This window comes from Cydia strobilella, chromosome 25, assembly GCF_947568885.1.
Source record: "Cydia strobilella chromosome 25, ilCydStro3.1, whole genome shotgun sequence".
Lineage (NCBI taxonomy): Eukaryota > Metazoa > Arthropoda > Insecta > Lepidoptera > Tortricidae > Cydia > Cydia strobilella.
In genome coordinates, this window is record NC_086065.1 from 2,253,924 (window position 1) to 2,274,531 (window position 20,608).

Sequence of the window (20,608 nt, forward strand, 5' to 3'; positions counted from 1 at the left end):
CACCACCATCTCCGTTCCAGGTACTGGACTCGCTTCATACTATACCTGCGGGTGTATGACGAGCGCGCCGGGCGGCACGCAGGCGAGGTCGGCCACCGCGAACACCACACTCTCCGTTCCTGGTTCTGGATTCGCTTCATACTATACCTGCGGGTGTATGACGAGCGCGCCGGGCGGCACGCAGGCGAGGTCGGCCACCGCGAACACCACACTCTCCGTTCCTGGTTCTGGATTCGCTTCATACTATACCTGCGGGTGTATGACGAGCGCGCCGGGCGGCACGCAGGCGAGGTCGGCCACCGCGAACACCACACTCTCCGTTCCTGGTTATGGACTCGCTTCATACTATACCTGCGGGTGTATGACGAGCGCGCCGGGCGGCACGCAGGCGAGGTCGGCCACCGCGAACACCACACTCTCCGTTCCTGGTTCTGGACTCGCTTCATACTATACCTGCGGGTGTATGACGAGCGCGCCGGGCGGCACGCAGGCGAGGTCGGCCACCGCGAACACCACACTCTCCGTTCCTGGTTCTGGACTCGCTTCATACTATACCTGCGGGTGTATGACGAGCGCGCCGGGCGGCACGCAGGCGAGGTCGGCCACCGCGAACACCACACTCTCCGTTCCTGGTTCTGGACTCGCTTCATACTATACCTGCGGGTGTATGACGAGCGCGCCGGGCGGCACGCAGGCGAGGTCGGCCACCGCGAACACCACACTCTCCGTTCCTGGTTCTGGACTCGCTTCATACTATACCTGCGGGTGTATGACGAGCGCGCCGGGCGGCACGCAGGCGAGGTCGGCCACCGCGAACACCACACTCTCCGTTCCTGGTTCTGGACTCGCTTCATACTATACCTGCGGGTGTATGACGAGCGCGCCGGGCGGCACGCAGGCGAGGTCGGCCACCGCGAACACCACACTCTCCGTTCCAGGTTCTGGACTCGCTTCATACTATACCTGCGGGTGTATGACGAGCGCGCCGGGCGGCACGCAGGCGAGGTCGGCCACCGCGAACACCACACTCTCCGTTCCTGGTTCTGGACTCGCTTCATACTATACCTGCGGGTGTATGACGAGCGCGCCGGGCGGCACGCAGGCGAGGTCGGCCACCGCGAACACCACACTCTCCGTTCCTGGTTCTGGACTCGCTTCATACTATACCTGCGGGTGTATGACGAGCGCGCCGGGCGGCACGCAGGCGAGGTCGGCCACCGCGAACACCACACTCTCCGTTCCTGGTTCTGGACTCGCTTCATACTATACCTGCGGGTGTATGACGAGCGCGCCGGGCGGCACGCAGGCGAGGTCGGCCACCGCGAACACCACACTCTCCGTTCCTGGTTCTGGACTCGCTTCATACTATACCTGCGGGTGTATGACGAGCGCGCCGGGCGGCACGCAGGCGAGGTCGGCCACCGCGAACACCACACTCTCCGTTCCTGGTTCTGGACTCGCTTCATACTATACCTGCGGGTGTATGACGAGCGCGCCGGGCGGCACGCAGGCGAGGTCGGCCACCGCGAACACCACACTCTCCGTTCCTGGTTCTGGACTCGCTTCATACTATACCTGCGGGTGTATGACGAGCGCGCCGGGCGGCACGCAGGCGAGGTCGGCCACCGCGAACACCACACTCTCCGTTCCAGGTTCTGGACTCGCTTCATACTATACCTGCGGGTGTATGACGAGCGCGCCGGGCGGCACGCAGGCGAGGTCGGCCACCGCGAACACCACACTCTCCGTTCCAGGTTCTGGACTCGCTTCATACTATACCTGCGGGTGTATGACGAGCGCGCCGGGCGGCACGCAGGCGAGGTCGGCCACCGCGAACACCACACTCTCCGTTCCAGGTTCTGGACTCGCTTCATACTATACCTGCGGGTGTATGACGAGCGCGCCGGGCGGCACGCAGGCGAGGTCGGCCACCGCGAACACCACACTCTCCGTTCCTGGTTCTGGACTCGCTTCATACTATACCTGCGGGTGTATGACGAGCGCGCCGGGCGGCACGCAGGCGAGGTCGGCCACCGCGAACACCACACTCTCCGTTCCAGGTTCTGGACTCGCTTCATACTATACCTGCGGGTGTATGACGAGCGCGCCGGGCGGCACGCAGGCGAGGTCGGCCACCGCGAACACCACACTCTCCGTTCCAGGTTCTGGACTCGCTTCATACTATACCTGCGGGTGTATGACGAGCGCGCCGGGCGGCACGCAGGCGAGGTCGGCCACCGCGAACACCACACTCTCCGTTCCAGGTTCTGGACTCGCTTCATACTATACCTGCGGGTGTATGACGAGCGCGCCGGGCGGCACGCAGGCGAGGTCGGCCACCGCGAACACCACACTCTCCGTTCCAGGTTCTGGACTCGCTTCATACTATACCTGCGGGTGTATGACGAGCGCGCCGGGCGGCACGCAGGCGAGGTCGGCCACCGCGAACACCACACTCTCCGTTCCAGGTTCTGGACTCGCTTCATACTATACCTGCGGGTGTATGACGAGCGCGCCGGGCGGCACGCAGGCGAGGTCGGCCACCGCGAACACCACACTCTCCGTTCCAGGTTCTGGACTCGCTTCATACTATACCCGCGGGTGTATGACGAGCGCGCCGGGCGGCACGCAGGCGAGGTCGGCCACCGCGAACACCACACTCTCCGTTCCTGGTTCTGGACTCGCTTCATACTATACCTGCGGGTGTATGACGAGCGCGCCGGGCGGCACGCAGGCGAGGTCGGCCACCGCGAACACCACACTCTCCGTTCCTGGTTCTGGACTCGCTTCATACTATACCTGCGGGTGTATGACGAGCGCGCCGGGCGGCACGCAGGCGAGGTCGGCCACCGCGAACACCACACTCTCCGTTCCTGGTTCTGGACTCGCTTCATACTATACCTGCGGGTGTATGACGAGCGCACCGGGCGGCACGCAGGCGAGGTCGGCCACCGCGAACACCACACTCTCCGTTCCAGGTTCTGGACTCGCGCCACCTACGTAATATCAACAACGCACGTGTTTACATTCATTGAAACAAATTAACATGTTAATATTATTTCACTTTAAAATGTTTTGTAATTATTCGAACCCGCAAGGAACCTTAGATAAGATTCGTAAACACTAGCGGTCATTGGCGAAATTTGCTTACATTACTTAAAATTCACAACCCTAATACATACCAGTAGGTGAAGGAGTGACAGAGTCTGTGCTCCTCAGACTTAGCGTCTTATACCCTGAGCTAGAGGGAGATAGACGCCAACTGCTCGACGCCAGGTCACCTGCAATATGAAATCGAGTTAAGCCTAAATTTAAAGAACTGACGGTCTGAGAGACTTTGAAGTCGCGACGCTTTGACGCATAAGTTCGGTATAGGGGCCGTGCGCGTTGAAGGGTCTGCCATCTTGTGGCCTGAATCGGAAACATAAACTATACATTGACTGTGACAATGACACTTCACGCCAAAGCAAGTAATGCCCTCTACTGCTCACGTACGTTTTATAATGCATTGTAGGTTCTGCCATCTTGTGGGCTATATTTGAGGGATAAACTTGATATTACATTTCGCGCCAATAAACAGGGGTGTCTTACAGTTTATGCAGGTTCCCTATTACCTTACCGGCTAAAATAAGTCTTGTGGAACCACTTGGCCGCCGTAGTCACCAAAACTGTGACTTTTGAATAAGGTTTCTGTGACTTTTTTGCCTGTGCCAAAAGGTCGATGTCACCTTGTCCGACTATTTTAAACTTTAGTATTTTCTTCATAAAGTTCGAATTACAATGATTACTAAGCGCCACTTGCACCCACTAACCCGGGGTTAACCGGTTAAACCAGTGTCAAATTGTACTGGTAACCATGGTAAAACTCCAGGTTTAACCGGTTAATTCCATGTTAGTGGGATGGTGCAAGTGCAAGTATTAATCCTGGTCACGGCACCGAAAGTGTAACGCACAAAACTCATATGTAACTCTATTACATACATCATGAGGTCGATATTACCTTGTTAACTAAGTAGTCTTGGTAGGTAGGGTAAGCGAGTTCTCGTATGTCAAACAGTGTAAACAGGACTCGTATTTTGAATTTTAATGCATGTATCATAAGGTTGATATTACCTTGCCGGCTAAGAAGTCTCGGTTGGTTGGTAGGTGCATTCTCTGCTCCGCCGCCGTAGCCGCCAAAACTGTGGCTTTTTGAAACAGGTCCTCTGTTGCGCCACGACTGAGGCGGACCGGCGCCTTCTAGCGATTGTACCTGCAAAAACATAAATTGTATAATACAGTTAACAGTAAAAAGTACTGAAATACATTTCATAAATGGAGAAACAGCGATCAGTTTCAAGATCAAATTCTCGATCCCTAGCCGGTCGTGGCACCGCCCCTTCTAATTTCCTGAGTAAATAACTCGGGCCACTTAACACTTAACCCTTAAATGCATGATTTTTTGTATAACTTTTTAATAAATTGAAATAGATGTGTCATGCTGTATAAAAGTAATAAATGTGATTTTGGATAGCTGCATATTGAGCCACGGACCATCAAATATACGATGCATATATACATCATTATGCATTTAAGGGTTAAGAATGTCGGATAATTCTGACAATCACCGACTCACACACTTGGCGCTCATATGTATGTTTGTTATTGGAAAAGTGATAAAAGCTTGGTGTATGGGAAAACTTAAACTCGTAAGTTTTTCAACGGATGATTAGCCTGATCAACTAAGTTGCTGAAATTCTTATGTTAAAGTTTTCATAGTGTTTAAGTTGAAAATCATAAATACAACAATGGACTCGAGACGTAAAAAATGTGATTTTTAAATGGGCTAAATAAAATAATTTTCATTTCGGCATAAAATAAAAATAGCCGGGAGCAAAACTTGTATAGGATTGGTTGCAGCAGGGAGTTTGTTGGGCTTAATTATGAAATATGAGCCTTAAACTACGGAATATATAGAAATAAAGTGTAAAGGTGTGTGTAACGTACGTAGCGCACACTACACATATACGCTAGTCTTAACCCAAGCATTAATAAAAGAACTTATTCTGCCCGATCTCCTCTTTATAAGGAATTTCTGAACAGGAACTATATAAAATAAAATGTTTTTCATTGAAAACTAGCGACCCGCCTCGGCTCCGCACGGGTTACACAAAACCTTAACAAATTATACACCTAAACCTTCCTCAAGAATCACTCTATTCATAAGTGAAAACCGCATGAAAATCCATTTTTGAGTTTATCACGAACATACAAACAGAAAGACGCGGCGGGGGACTTTGTTTTATATGTGTTCTTATTGTACATAGATACAAATACTCTTTTATATTGTACACCTCAATACAAGAAAAGATTACAAATAAGACAACAACTCAAGCAAGGGTAAACAACAGGCGGTCTTATCGCTTAAACGCGGCACAACATAATGAGGTTAAAGTTAAAACCTAGGAAGAGTTGTATGAGCTTACTTTTAACAGTTTATTCCTCCCAGTGTCGGGTGTGAGCAGTTTGACTGGTCCGAATTGAAGCCAAGGCCACTGAGATTCATCCTGCGAACAGTTGTCCTGGAAAATAATAAGCTTGTGTTAAAATATTACAATGAGGGCTACCGCGTTTAATTTCGCCGCTAGGGGCGCTAGTGTAGATGGAGGTCTTTCAAAATGTCAAATGCATAGAAGTTTGAGGGCTATTCAAGCTTTTTTATCGGGAATTTATAATAATTAATTTACCATGATTAATTTTCATTAATCATGGTAAACAATAGATATAGCTCAATAAATGTTAGTGGTTAAAAAAGTACCAACTGAAATATATGCAGAATTAAACAGGTTGAAAAAATGACACATTCATTCATTGGATTGTAATGAAACTGCACATACAACTGACATGAGGTATATCTAGGTCGGAAATTAGCCTCATGCATGAAGTTTATATTTGAACGAAAAATGTTTTATTCGGATGTTTGTTACCGTTATATCATGTTACAAATGCATTTCCGTTTTTAAATTACCATTTAATTACTTAAAATTATAAATAAAAAGTACAAAAATTTGCCCGCGAAAAGCTAGTGAGCGAAACGCTCGAAACGCCACGTGACGTCACGCGTTCGACAGATTAGTGTCATTAGTAGCAAACGTCAGTTGGGCCGCCCAACGTGTGACGTCATCACGCTCTGTCGTATTCGCGCCAAAAATTATGAGCGTTTCAACCGCTCAAAAATTTTCAACATTTTAAATATTTTATAATAAAATAATGTTAAGGTTTACAAAAGTATTTTTATCATTTTTGGTGTTCCAACGATAAAAATTATGAATCCAAAAATAAAAATAAATTCATGCATGGAGCTAATTAGTTTATATAGCTCCAGTTTATAAAACAAACGAAACAGAGCAAAAACAAGTTTTGTATGACAAACTTAAATTCGCTGTATGTTTTTAACTATAGTATCTGAAGCTACATAAACTAATTACAGACATAGATATACCTTATCCTATTGTAAGTACAAAGTTTCAGAGCAATCTAGCTAGTCGTTTTAAAATGAGAGCGGAACTAAGTTTGTATGGAGAACCGAGCTTGCCGGAGATCCTTAAATGGTAGTTTTACCCCCTTAAACCCATTACAAGTTAATAACTGACCGTGCTGAATATCCTCCGTCTCACTCGCTCGTACTCCCTCTCTCTCTGCTCTAGACTCTTGCTCCGTTCAACAGCGCGACTCGCCGCGTTTCCGTCCTCGGGCGAGTGTGTGTCGCGCTTTAATATTGATCTGGAAATAACAATATTAAATTAATACAAAAAGATGTGCCATAGACATAGATTATGCAGACACATATAAAGATAATAAATAAATATTACAGGACATTCTTACACACATTGGCTAAGTCCAAACGTAAGCTCAAGAAGGCTTGTGTTGCGGGTACTCGGACAACGATACAGTACCGGCCAATAATATATCACCTTTGAGTGTTTTTGTACGAGCTTGTATAGAGTAAACAATATAGGTTAGTTTGTAAATTGCATATTTTACTGCTCATTTTATACAAATATATTATGAATATTGCAATGAAATACTGTAGCATATTGGTAAAAAACCTATAGTAAAAAAATGAAGTTAACAATGCATATAACAAAAACCTTATATGAAAAAACCATTACATTGGCCGTGAAGATAACGTTATAAAAGATAACGTTACACAAAAGTAAGGATACTTAAAGGTCTGGATGGGATGGGATGGGATGGAAGGGGACTCACTTGGCATTAACGCTGTCCTGCCGGACGGGGCTGGGCGGGAAGGTGACGGTGCACCACTGCTTGAAGCTCGTGCACGGGATGCGGCCGCCACTCGTGCCTGAAATTCAACTTTCTAGTTAGCTGGAATAAATTTAAGTTTCTAGTGAGCTGGAATAAATTTAAGTTTCTAGTGAGCTGGAATAAATTTAAGTTTCTAGTGAGCTGGAATAAATTTAAGTTTCTAGTGAGCTGGAATAAATTTAAGTTTCTAGTTAGCTGGAATAAATTTAAGTTCCTAGTTAGCTGGAATAAAATAAAAAATCTGGTTAGTTGGAATAAATTCATTTAAGTTCATTTAAGGCACTATTGTATTAGGATTTACCTGTAAAAATAGTTGCTCTATTTAATAAATAAATAAAATAAAAAATAAAAATAAATTTAAAATTGTGTAAAAATATTTTAAACGGCTATTAAATTAATCAAATTAAATATTTTAAAGCATAAACAAATAATAATAATTTATAAACGTCAGTATTTTCAAAGTAAAGCTCATTTATACCTACTTCGTTCGTAGGATTGGTGACATAATGACATAATAAATATTTTTTTTAAATTATAACCTCCCACGGAAAAAATATATATGCAATAAGATATTTTTCGAGCAAGTGTGATGATAAATATGTTCCATACGTACCACTTTTACTGACTGTGACAGAATTCTTGCTGTTCTGGTCTAAATGATGCGTCAACTGGAACAGAGTGGCCACTCGGTGTACCAACATACGTTCGTACGATGTCATACAAGGGAACTTGAAGTTGCACCGCCTGAAAAAAAAAGACATTCATTAACTAGTGGCTAGTGGCTCTGTGAGCTATAGACCTCGCGCACTCACGTGGCTCTGCCGTTTTGGCACCCCATCTAAGGCGGATTCGGTACTCGTTGGTGGTTTTAGACGGTAGTCCTCTGGTTAGTCCGTCATCCCTCCTGGTTCCCCCGGACCAGGTGGCATGCGTAAACGCATTTCCCCAACGTTAAAAAAAAAAAAAAAAGTGGCTCAAAATAATATAAAAATAATTAATGCAAATAGAAAAAAATCATGTATCCACATATAAATAAATTTTATGGTATTTTTATACATCTTCATTTTTAGTTTTAATCGTGTGTGTCGAACTGTCGATAGATGGCAGTGAATTTACTGTGGCTACAAAATTAACTATGACAGTACCGCTTATCCTCTTTGCATCCAGTAAGCAAATGTCAACATACCCAGTATCGGTGACAAGTGCATGTAATTCCTTCTCTATCTTCAGAAGCAGCATTCTGTCTCGAGTGTTCTTATTCAATGTTTCTCTTATGAAGTTGACTAGTTCGGGACCAGTTGGCTCGATTTTGTTATCCGCTAAAAAAAAGTTTTAATAATATATACAGTACCCAAGATAGATATAACTCCGTAATAGATGGATACAGTCTAAGGAAAAAACATGCCTCGGAAATCAAGAAAATTTGATTCTCGATCAGATGGCGCCACTAGCGTTGGCCTACTCTCGAATAGATGGCGTTGACGGTTTCGTTTGTTATTTAACAATTTTAACGCATATCAGTGAAAGAACATGGGTCAAAATCATATAAAAATAATTAATGCAAATATCTACCTATACTTAAATTGTTTACCTGAATCAGTTCTGCTTAAAGAATTAGTCTTTGGTGGTTTAACTTTCCCCTCCGGACATCTGTAAGCGAAGGGTATAATTTAAAAAATATTCTAAGAAATCAGTTTTTGCCATTGATAATTCTTTTTTATGCACTTTTATATTCGTTATCGAGAAACACATAATAAATAAATATATATTAAAAGCTTAATAAGACAAATATATGCGTCGAACGGTCGTCGGACTACCTACTGTAATATAGGTAGTATACAATATATGCCCTTAAGACAATCATAATCGCGCCATAAGACACGCATCACGACTCAGTTTTCCTCCACAGCGCACGGTTGCCTTCCGTGGCAGCTTTCGTTTCACTGCCACCAAGTGTTGGAATGATTGGCCACCACCAGTACGTAATTCGAAAACCGTGTCCACCTTTAAAACTCACCTCCGTAAATTCATACTGGCTAAACAAAAATGCCGGAGTAGTACCTATTTATAAATGTTGCTATGTATTTTACAAGCTTTTATTCAACTTGCAATGTACCTATGTAAGTAAATAAGTATGTAGTTATGTAACTATGTTTGTACGGGTATGATTTTGTAAGTTAGATTTGACCCACTCCGGTTTCCGATGAAACTGAAAATTTGCACAAATATGTATGTAAGTCGGGTGACAATGCAATATTATGGTACCATCGAGCTGATCTGATGATGGCGACAGGAGGTGGCCATAGGAACTCTGTGATAAAACAATGAAACCTAATTGTGTTTGGGGTTTTTAGAATTGTCTCGATGAGTATTAGTTGCCTGTGTAAAGAAAAGTACAGTCAGCGATAAAAGCTTGTACCAAAAATGAAATTTTTGCCAAAACATTTCATGTCACTATATGATGTTACTGTTAATGTTGTATTGACTCGTAAAAGAGCCCCTGAGGCCTACTTGCAGAAAAAAAATCGCTTTCTTTTTTAAAACTAGCTAAAAGTAGCTCAAGAGAAATACGGCGAAAAAATTAGTTTTACTCGTATAAAAAAAATATTAACCTGCAATATGACTCGTCCGAATCCAAGCTGCAAGCTTTTCTGACATCGATGCTGGAGCCTCCTGGGAAATAAAGCATTTTTCATTACTTTTTTACCTAAACACAATTTTTTTAGGATACCTAACTTCCATGACCATGCAATGTAATTATTAGAGATGCAACGGATATCCGGTCACTATCCGGTATCTGATATTTTTAGTATCCGGCCGGATACCGGATAGTAATTAAGCACGATATTTATGAATCACAACGCACCTCGAAACATGTTATAAATAACGAAACAAAGTTAATTAACTAAGCACTTGCAACGAAAACATTTAAATACTTCAATGCGCACTGTGTGAGAATTTAGTAATTTAGTTTCCTTCTCCATCCACGGATGCCTATAACTAGAAACAACTTGCAACCGGCACCAAACTATGCGCACGCGCTATCTAATTTCCTCCCTTTCAGACAAAACTTTTAGCCGGATAATCGGCGGCCGGATACCGGATATTTGGCGGACCCGACGGCCGGATGTCCGGTGTCCGGTACCGCCCAAATCACTATCCGTTGCATCTCTAGTTATTATTTGACCACTGACTGGTATCAGTAACAGTCTTAATACTAAAGTAACCGGTATGATCGAAGTCAGAGCAGCCGGTGCCATCATCAAAACACGAAACACGATATACCGGAGTCCTGTTTCGTGGGACAATATGAACCAGTATCAATATCACACCGGTATCACAGTAACGTTATTATCAAAATTACCGGTATGCTCGAAATCGGAGCAGTCGGTGCATTCATCGGGGCACGATATGCCGGGATCCAGTTTGTTTGGGAAACGTTAATCGGTATCAACCGGTATGACAGTAATGTTATTAATGAAATTACCGGTATGCTCGAAGTCGGAGCAGTCTGTGCAGTCATCGGGACACGATATGCCGGAATCCTGTTTGGTAGGGCAAGGGTTCCGTCGTCTTTGACCCCTGAAACATACAACATACTTATACATACATATTTGTAAATACATATAGTTAAATATTGGAGATGATTATTTATTTATTTATTAATTTATTGAAAACACGTGTACATTACATTACAGTGTATGGCTAATGTGCCATGAGAGTAAATTTAAATTATAATATTATGATACATTGGACTGTGTGAAAGATGATATGAAACTAACGCAAGTGAATGATGAGATGACGGTTGACAGAGATGTATGGAAGAAAAAGACATGCTGCGCCGACCCCAAGTGAATGGGACAAGGGCAAGCGAATGATAATTATGATACATACCATATACCATGTCTGATGGTGGTGATACTCGTATTTGACTTACAAGAAAAAGTACCCACTGTCCGGCTCCGATTTGATTTATTTTTATATACCTATGTTAAAGATCAGTCTAAAATAAAAGACACCTATTTTTTACAACTGTCCAATCCCTATGAATTTCCCTCACTCCCCCCCGTATGTCCACTCTTCTGTTTAATTCCCTCCCGTATAGTACCTGCACTCTGTGAGCGACAGCCCGGGACGCAAGCGACACGAGGTCCATTTAACAACAAGTCCCGGGACTGCTGCGGCCAACGGCGTCGAGATTTCTACTCCCTGCTCCCTCATGCTCCTCCTAAGACTGCTTCTGTCTCACTCCCCCCCGTATGTCCACTCTTCTGTCTCATTCCCTCCCGTATAGTACCTGCACTGTGAGCGACAGCCCGCGACGCAAGCGACTCGAGATCCATTTGACAACACGTCCCGCGACTGCTGCGGCCAGCGACGACGAGATTCCTGCTCCCGGCTCTCCCATAACTCCTGTCTCACTTTCCCCCGTGTGCCCACTCTTCTGTCTCATTCCCTCCCGTATAGTACCTGCACTGTGAGCGACAGCCCGCGACGCAAGCGACTCGAGGTCCATTTGACAACAAGTCCCGCGACTGCTGCGGCCAACGGCGTCGAGATTTCTACTCCCTGCTCCCTCATGCTCCTCCTAAGACTGCTTCTGTCTCACTCCCCCCCGTATGTCCACTCTTCTGTCTCATTCCCTCCCGTATAGTACCTGCACTGCGAGCGACAGCCCGCGACGCAAGCGACTCGAGATCCATTTGACAACAAGTCCCGCGACTGCTGCGGCCAGCGACGACGAGATTCCTGCTCCCGGCTCTCCCATAACTCCTGTCTCACTTTCCCCCGTGTGCCCACTCTTCTGTCTCATCCCCTCCCGTATAGTACCTGCACTGTGAGCGACAGCCCGCGACGCAAGCGACTCGAGGTCCATTTGACAACAAGTCGCGCGACTGCTGCGGCCAGCGGCGACGAGATTTCTGCTCTCCGCTTTCCCATGCTCCGCCTGTGATCTGGAATGACGAAAATAAATTAAATTTACTTCTGGTTAAGAACCACAAGCCGCCAACATAAAAAAAAAACGAAAATCGTTGCCTGCCTAAGTACTGGTCAGTACCGCTCTAGCATATTCGAGGGACAGAGAGGCAGATAACGTTTTAAGATTTTTCGATGTTGACGGTAGAGGTTCTCAGTATAGACAAAGCGACAAAAAAATGGTATCAATGCATATTTCATAACGTACGAATTTTTCCTTAGTTATTAACCCCGAGTTATACTAAATTTCGAAACTCACGTGTATTTCAACCGGGCGCCTCTTCTCCTCCACCTCCACCACGTCTGTCACCGGATTCCCGGTACCAGAGTTATCGGTACCAGTGTTACCGGTAACAGAGTTACCGGTACCGGTAACGGTATCGGTACTGGCATCCTCGACCGCGGGCGACGCGGGCCGCGGAGGAGATTGCGACTCGCGTATCGCCTGGCTTCTGACTAGTTGTTTTGACTTGAAACTCTGAAAAATAAAACGGTTTAATTTAGTTAAATCATCATTCGCTTGCCCTTGTCCCATTCACTTGGGGTCGGCGCAGCATGTCTTTTTCTTCCATACCTCCCTGTCACCCGTCATCTCATCATTCACTTGCGTTAGTTTCATATCATCTTTCACACAGTCCATCCACCTTTTCCTCGGTTTTCCTCTTCTCGTACCTCCCTCCACATTCATTCTTAATACCTTCCTCGTCATATGACTTTCATCCCTCCGCATCACATGCCCGTACCATGCTAGGCGATTTGCCCTTACTGTTTCTGTTATGGGTGCAACTTTCAGGCTTCCTCTTATATACTCATTCCTTCTCCTATCCATTCTCGTCACGCCACACATCCACCTTAACATTCTCATCTCCGCTACATCACAGAGTAACTTATACTAGAGCGGTACTGTCATAGTAAATTTTGTAACCTCAGTAAATTCACTGCCATCTGTCGACACACTTTAAAACTAAAAATGAAGATTTATAAAAATACGATAGAATGTATTTAAATATAGATAAATGATTTTTTTTATTTGCATTAATTATTTTTATGATTTTGACCCATGTTCTTTCACTGATATGCGTTAAAATGGTTAAATAACAAACGAAACCGTCAAAGCCATCTATACGACTCTAGGCCAAAACTAGTAGCGCCCTCTGAACGAGAATCAAATTTTCTTGATTTTCGAGGCACGTTTTTTCCTTAGACTGCATCCATCTATTACGGAGTTATATCTATCTTTGGCTACATGCAATCTCTTTTCATCCGTCACCTTTAGGGCCCAACACTCTGATCCATCCATCCATCCATCTGGTTTTATTTAGTTAAATAAAAAATAAATAATCAACTCGAAATTAAACTATCGTGAGACATATTCACACCCACATCACCATCATATTCGGTCGATACAGCCGCCCTACCACAGACCTTCACCTGATGACTCCGGCTGTGGACTGATCAATTTAATTAGCAATATGGAGGCCTTTCTCGAGGGACTGTATCGATTCGAATCCTGAGTTTTAGACTTTCGCTCGATAGAAAAAAATCAAACTAATATTATAAGCAGAAGTAGTTGAAAATAGAGTTCCGCTTAATCCGATTATAATATTAGATGAAAATCGTTGAGCATTAGACTTTACGTTCGTCGCGACATCTATTGTCGAGTAGCAGAACAGCCACGTAGCACGCCGTAGCCACTACGTAGTACCATGAGGACCATTCAGATTTAAGGCCCAGTATGTTCGTGTTCTTCTCTCACTCTCACTGAGCGTAAGTCACTTTATAATTAAAATTATAACCGGATTAAGCGGAAATCTATTTTCAACTATTCTGCTTATAATATCAGTTGTAAATTGTTGAGCAATACACTTTTCGTCAGTCGCGACACAAGTGACATCTAGTGTCGAGGAACAGTACTGATAATTCAGCTACTTGACGCTAGATATCGACTACGAAAATAATAGAACTTTTGGTAACAAAACTGATGTATGGAGTGAGCACTTTATGTCTACTTTAATTCTCTTCGCTAGACACCAAAATTGGTGTGGGCCGCATGTACTGGTAGCGACGCGACGAAATCGCGGAGTGAGCCACGCCTGATAATAGCGAAAAACGCCTACGAACAGTGAACCCCTAGCTTAGCGGATCATGGGCAGTAAAAAATTAAAATTTAGGACTGTTATATTTTTATATCATCAATAACTTCAACTCACCCTATTTCTATTTAGCGTGCTGCTCTCCTCTGGAGGGGAGCTCGTTTCAGATTCAGGATTCTCCATGTTATGGTACCTGAAACCGGTAAACGTTTGAATGTATATAGTATATAATAATATACGGGTCTCTATTGTTTCCTATATAGTTTTAAGTCATAATGTATTGTTTGTCCACATTTTCGTTAGTCATAATTTGGTTTTTCTCAGAAACGCGTAACTTTTCAGTATTGCCATAAAACAAACCTAACCTAACCTATCTATAGGATAACCTGAGGAAAATCCTGAAAAGTTAACGGCTTCAGAATTATGAATAATGATAATATGACAATCGTTACATTATGACTTTCAATAATTATGTCAAACAAAGGGACCCCATAACAGATGACCGTGAGCTCGTCGTCGGCGAAAGCTGGCGTGATACCGCTCTGGACCGAGCAAAATGGCGTGGCTTGCTCTTCTGTTGGAGGCCAAGACTCATTTTGGGACATCGCGCCAGTAAAGTAAGTTTCTGCCTCACAATATAATGGGTAGAGGTGGTGATAGGTAGGGCTAAATAATCCATCTTGCCCCGTGTTCCTCTCTGCACGTATTGATGTTATTTTAGTAAATAGTTTTGGCTTATATCCGATAAGTGAGTGGCTAAATCGGCTTGGCTTGACAATGTCATGAAGTGACAATTTTGATTAACCCGTTCGAATGCCTTGTCCCGTATACGTCACAGACAATTTGAACTTTAACTTACAATTTCAAGGTTATTAATTCGGTAGCAAATTATTGACACGGGCGTTCGAGGGGTTAAGCGGTATCTCCATAATCTGTCAAAATTGTAAAAAAAAACGAAAAAAACTTACCTTTATTCGATCTCCAAACGAAAATCAGCCAATCACAACATACAACTACGTGGTTATTTATACAATATACAAGAAATTGGACCAATCACAGATCTACTAACTAAGAAGGCAACTATCCGAATGGTAATTTACGTTTAGAAATTTTTTAAAGCTTCCTTTTTTAAAATAAATTAAAAATCGAAAATTCTAGAATGCGAGTCCGCTAACGGTTCTATTTAAATTTGGAACACACGTTCGGTTTAGTGTTGGTAAGCTCGTTGCGTTTCTTTTTAATTTTTAGATGGTTTATAGTATGGTGTGGACGGCGGCTGATGGAGTGCATTTTTTTTTATTTCTCTATTGCTGGGTTGACGTTGGTGATTTTATGCGGTGCTTTTTCACTATGTTGGACGCCATTAAACTGTAACAAAGAGAGAAGAAAATTAATTACTCTGTTTGATAAATTTTACTGAGTAACAAAATTAAAACTTTCAGAAATCAGAATTGGCTTCCTGACGGTTTTATTAGTGTCCGCCCAAAAGTGGATTTCTTGCAGAAACTTCGGTTTATATAGGATAGAGGGGTACTGTCATAGTAAATTTTGTAGCCACAGAAAATTAACGAACATCTATCGACACACGATTAAAACTAAAAATAAAAATATCAAAAATAGCTATATATACCTATACATACCTATATGGATAAATGATTTTTTTTATTGTATTTATTATTTTTATATAATTTTGACCCATGTTCTTTCACTGATATGTGTTTAAATTGTTGAATAACAAACAAAACCGTCAACGCCATCTAAACGAGAATAGGCCAAAGGAATTTATCCATATATAAATACATTTTATGGTATTTTTATACATCTTCATTTTTAATTTTATTTGTGTGTCGATAGATGGCAGTGAATTTACTGTGGTTACAAAATTTACTACTATGACAGTACCGCTCTATCCTATTATATCCTCTTTGATGTGCGATGTGCGAGAGGGTTTAGGCTATAGTCCCGATGCTGACCCAATGCGGGTTGTGGATTTTTTGTCTGCTATGTCAGTGACAAAAGTAACTTTTCTAGTTGACAAATAATCGAATTCAAACTATCGTGACAAAGTTGACAAATGTCATTTTTGACATTCACATATCATATCCATAACAAATCCAGATCAAATTCATAACACGTTCTTAGTTTATTATAATCAGAATAAGCCTGAATTTTTTGAGTTCCGCTACGTTCTACGCTTTCTACAAACGCTACGGCAAACACTTTGCTACGGGCTACGGCGTAGCGCACTAAATAGATTGAGCGGAAAACTAATTTTAACACACAGGCCACTTCGAACGTACACTGATATCAGAATGACATCGAATTGATGTCATTCACTAGTTCAGTTTGGATTTATTTAGTTCTTTACTTCAGCAGTTCAGTTTAATTATCTGTTCATTTACTCACTCGATTCATATTGAATGATATTATCTATCAATTTCTTCATTCAGCTCAATATATCCGCGAATGAGAGAAATTAAACCAGCACTGTTGACATAGACGGATCTCTTGAGTTATTGAACTAAACCACACTAAACTGAACTAGTGAACTTAAAGAGTGAAATACTTCACAGCGTACGAAAGATGCATATCAATCTTTACTTTTCAGTGATATATTTTGCGCATGACTTTCGAACGCACGTTAACTTAATAAGAGGATTCAAATATCATTCTGATGTCAGTGTACGTCTAGTTGGCGTTCGACGTTCTAATAGGGGATATTACTGCAATGTTCTGCCTTCAGAGTGCAGCACTATCTTTTTTAGTAAATCATAGAGTAACTTATAGATACTGTACCCTGTCTGTACCTTTAACAGGTTTTTGACAAGTTTTCAGAGATAAAAAAATTTGACATTGATGCATCAAGGCAGTTTGTTTACAGAAGACCTACTGGAAAACGCGAATCTAAAATTTCGCTATCTGCCTCTTTATCGCTCGAATATGCAAGAGTGACAGAGATGTTAGCTAACGAAATTTAGATTTTCCTTGTTTCGCGATAGACCCTTAGATTGTGGTAGTGGCGCCACCTACGCAGAGTTTCGCGTTTTATTCCCTATTGGAATGACATTCGCCGTGTGAACTATAAGACTTTATTAAATAACTTTAAAATTATAGTCTCTAGAGACAATTAACTTCGTCACAGAATTTATGGCTAGACTCAATAACTCAATGGCGACTGACATCATTTAGATATCATCTTGATGCCACATTTAAGTTAGACTTGGCATCAGAGTGACGTACATCTAGTTCTAGGGGTCACTAGGTTAGGTTTAATGGTCTAAGGATTGCAGATCGAGGTTGTGATAACGCAAGGTCGGACTTTTTGGGCTGGCCTCGAAATGGAGTGGAGATTTCGTCGGATCGTGAAATTAGGTGACGTGATGTATCGAAATGTTCCTAATACCTTAGAGATACAAGAAAGCTTAGAGTGCTCACTGGCCTAATTCATACTAATATTATAAATGCGAAAGTCAGTCTGTCTGTCTGTCTGTCTGTGTGTTCCCTCTTCACGCTTAAACCGGTGAATCGATTTAGATGAAATTTGGCATAGAGATAGGTTGAGTCCCTGAGAAGGACATAGGATAGTTTTTATCCCGAATATCATCCTTTAAGGAAGTAAAAAGCGGGGTGGAATTGAGATAATTAATGAAGTGCCTGCTAATTTGTGTGCATAATATGCTCAAATTGAATAATTGTTATGAGAATTTTTCCAGGCGCTATTCTTACTCTAGCTGCGGTTACTAAGTCCACGCAGACGAAGTCGCGGGCAAAAGCTAGTTCATACTAATATTATAAATGCGAAAGTGTGTCTGTCTGTCTGTTACCTCTTCACGCTTAAACCGCTGAACCGATTTAGTTGAAATTTGGTATACAGATAGTTTGAGTCCCGGGGAAGGACACAGGATACTTTTTATCCCAGAACTCACCCTTCAAGGGGGTGAAAAGGGGGGTGGAAATTTGTGTGGGGAATCAATAACCACTGAAACGATTTAGATGAAACTCGGTGTGGGGAACGATAAAGAATAATTTTTATCCCCGAAATCATCCCTTAAGGGTGTAAATTTATAGAGTGGACCAATTTGAGGGTGAAAAAAGGATGGATTTAAAAGCAATTTGTTTAAAAGTTAAGGTACCCAAATTACTAATTCCACGCAAACGAATCCGCGGGCAAAAGCTAGTATTATATATTTCTTGTTACGTTGCTCTGTTGAGTCATTTGTTTGTGTTAGTCAAAGCGGGCCTACTGTATGGTGTTCATATTACACTGAAACCGTGAATTCGTGGAATTCGAGCCAGTCACGCGATACGAACCGACCTTAGTACCATAATTAATGTAGGATCTAAGTAGAATCCTAGAGTCAAACCAAGCTAACTCTGCATCGCGTTTGCAATGACAAAGTGCAGAAATGTAGTATTTCCTATAAAAAGGGACCTTATTGTCGATGGCGCTTACGCCATTATAAACGATGCTCCGATATAAACACAATGCCGCGCGACGCTGTGCGGCGTAAGCGCCATCGACAATAAGGTCCCTATTCATAGAAAATGCCCCAAATGTTATCATTAATACAGATTAACATAAACAGACCGGTGCATTTTAGTTGATTTTCGAACATATAATCTTCTGATTATTTTTGATACGACCACATTAATGCTAAGGGTAGTTATAATGACGCATACCGCATTCTAATGAAACTGCCAAGATACTGCAGCGCGTCGACCATGTTTGCCGAGGCCGAAGTCCCTGACTTTTTTGCCATCATTCGCTCCCGCGTCGCTACCTTCTGGAGTCGCCTAAGAACGTCTGACAACAGTATTCTCCGTGAGCTGTCCGGGTATCTGGACAATCCTGTATATAAATATTGGGTTTCCGTGCACCGTGAGAGGAACAGGAAGTGACGATCCTAACTTTGACTACCTAATTTTTATTAATTTTAGGTATTTTTATTTTTAATTGTATTTTATTTTTGTATTTTTACACTGTACTTATTTTTACACTGTACATGTATTTAAATTGGGTGTTTACCTGTAAATAAAGAACTATTATTATTATTATTATTATTATAAATTATACGGGTTGTCGTTTTTTAGGTGATACAAACCATATGTAGATTTGCATCAGAGAAGGGTCCTTAATTATGCATAAACTCAGATACTGTACTTATAATAAATAAAATATGCTTACAAAATGAATTCGCAAGATGGCGCTGCCGCCCACGGCAATTGTGCTCCAGTATTTAGTAATATTATAAATTCTTAAAATGGATTATGAAAACAGAGACTCATCGTGTGCAAAAAGACCTTTTACGCGTGTGACGTTGTTATCCTAGTTGTATATAAAATAAAACAGTGCAAAATTTGGACACAAAAGACAAGTGCCGTTACGTACCTACAGTTTATAGTTTGAAACAATAAACAAATAAACTGCATGAATTTTATGTGACCGCTCGACAATCCAGTTATTAAAGTGCTAATTCTACAACTAACAAGTGACTTTTAAACAGTGAAATACCAGACTAATTAATGTGTAAATACTATATACTTTTCGAAAACACTAACAGTCTGCTAACGAACATTTCAAATACCATTGGGACAAAACTCTCATTAAAATCTGTGCAAAAGGATCGAACCAGGCAATCGTGACTTGTTACCACACACTGTGATATATTGATAAGACTTATTTTATGTTTTAATCTTATAATTTGCGAATATAAAATATTATTAGAATATTATTATTTGATTCTTTTTCCCGTGAGTTATTCTGCAAGAACCCCTCTGCAGGTAAAGGCCTCCTCCAAGGTGAACCAATCGTCTCTGGATTTTGCAGTTTGCATCCAGCTTGGATCCAAGATACTGTACTTAATGAAAGTAATAATTACCTAAAGCTATAATGAGGGCTACCGCGTTTAATTTCCCCGCTAGGGGCGCTAGTGTAGATGGAGGTCTTTCAAAATGTCAAATGCATAGAAGTTTTGGGGGTTTCAAGCTTTTTTATCGGGAATGTTCACTCCTTATTCATAATTGTAGTAAATCTTTGTCCATCTTTGATTCATCATGGTAAACAATAGATATAGCTCAATAAATGTTAGTGGTTTAAAAAAAAGTGCCAACTAAAATATATGCAAAATTAAACAGGTTTAAAATACCTTTGTGTATATTAGAACGTATTGATTTTATAAAAATAAGCATAGAAGAATGTTGAGATCTGTGTTTCTGGACCCACATCTACA

General features: G+C 42.3%; 2 protein-coding genes across 5 annotated transcripts in view; one reads left to right on the top strand and one right to left on the bottom strand.

Moving 5' to 3' along the window:
* Nucleotides 1–20,608, top strand: part of LOC134752816 (probable chitinase 2) — a 483,068-nt gene that overhangs the window by 427,103 nt on the left and 35,357 nt on the right. The gene's annotated exons all lie outside the window — the stretch shown is intronic.
* Nucleotides 1–20,608, bottom strand: part of LOC134752788 (uncharacterized) — an 80,077-nt gene that overhangs the window by 27,078 nt on the left and 32,391 nt on the right. For all 4 annotated transcript variants that reach the window (XM_063688497.1, XM_063688495.1, XM_063688494.1 and 1 more), the window contains exons 2-16: nucleotides 15,347–15,746; nucleotides 14,496–14,571; nucleotides 12,545–12,763; nucleotides 12,139–12,263; nucleotides 10,796–10,890; nucleotides 9,921–9,981; nucleotides 8,900–8,958; nucleotides 8,495–8,627; nucleotides 7,922–8,052; nucleotides 7,249–7,345; nucleotides 6,633–6,762; nucleotides 5,466–5,561; nucleotides 4,114–4,252; nucleotides 3,183–3,281; nucleotides 2,902–2,996 (exon numbers count right to left, since the gene is read on the bottom strand). In XM_063688497.1, coding sequence (XP_063544567.1) covers nucleotides 2,902–2,996; nucleotides 3,183–3,281; nucleotides 4,114–4,252; nucleotides 5,466–5,561; nucleotides 6,633–6,762; nucleotides 7,249–7,345; nucleotides 7,922–8,052; nucleotides 8,495–8,627; nucleotides 8,900–8,958; nucleotides 9,921–9,981; nucleotides 10,796–10,890; nucleotides 12,139–12,263; nucleotides 12,545–12,763; nucleotides 14,496–14,561 — 1,545 coding nt within the window. In that variant the 5' untranslated portion in view covers nucleotides 14,562–14,571; nucleotides 15,347–15,746. The remainder of the gene's footprint in view (nucleotides 1–2,901; nucleotides 2,997–3,182; nucleotides 3,282–4,113; nucleotides 4,253–5,465; nucleotides 5,562–6,632; nucleotides 6,763–7,248; nucleotides 7,346–7,921; nucleotides 8,053–8,494; nucleotides 8,628–8,899; nucleotides 8,959–9,920; nucleotides 9,982–10,795; nucleotides 10,891–12,138; nucleotides 12,264–12,544; nucleotides 12,764–14,495; nucleotides 14,572–15,346; nucleotides 15,747–20,608) is intronic.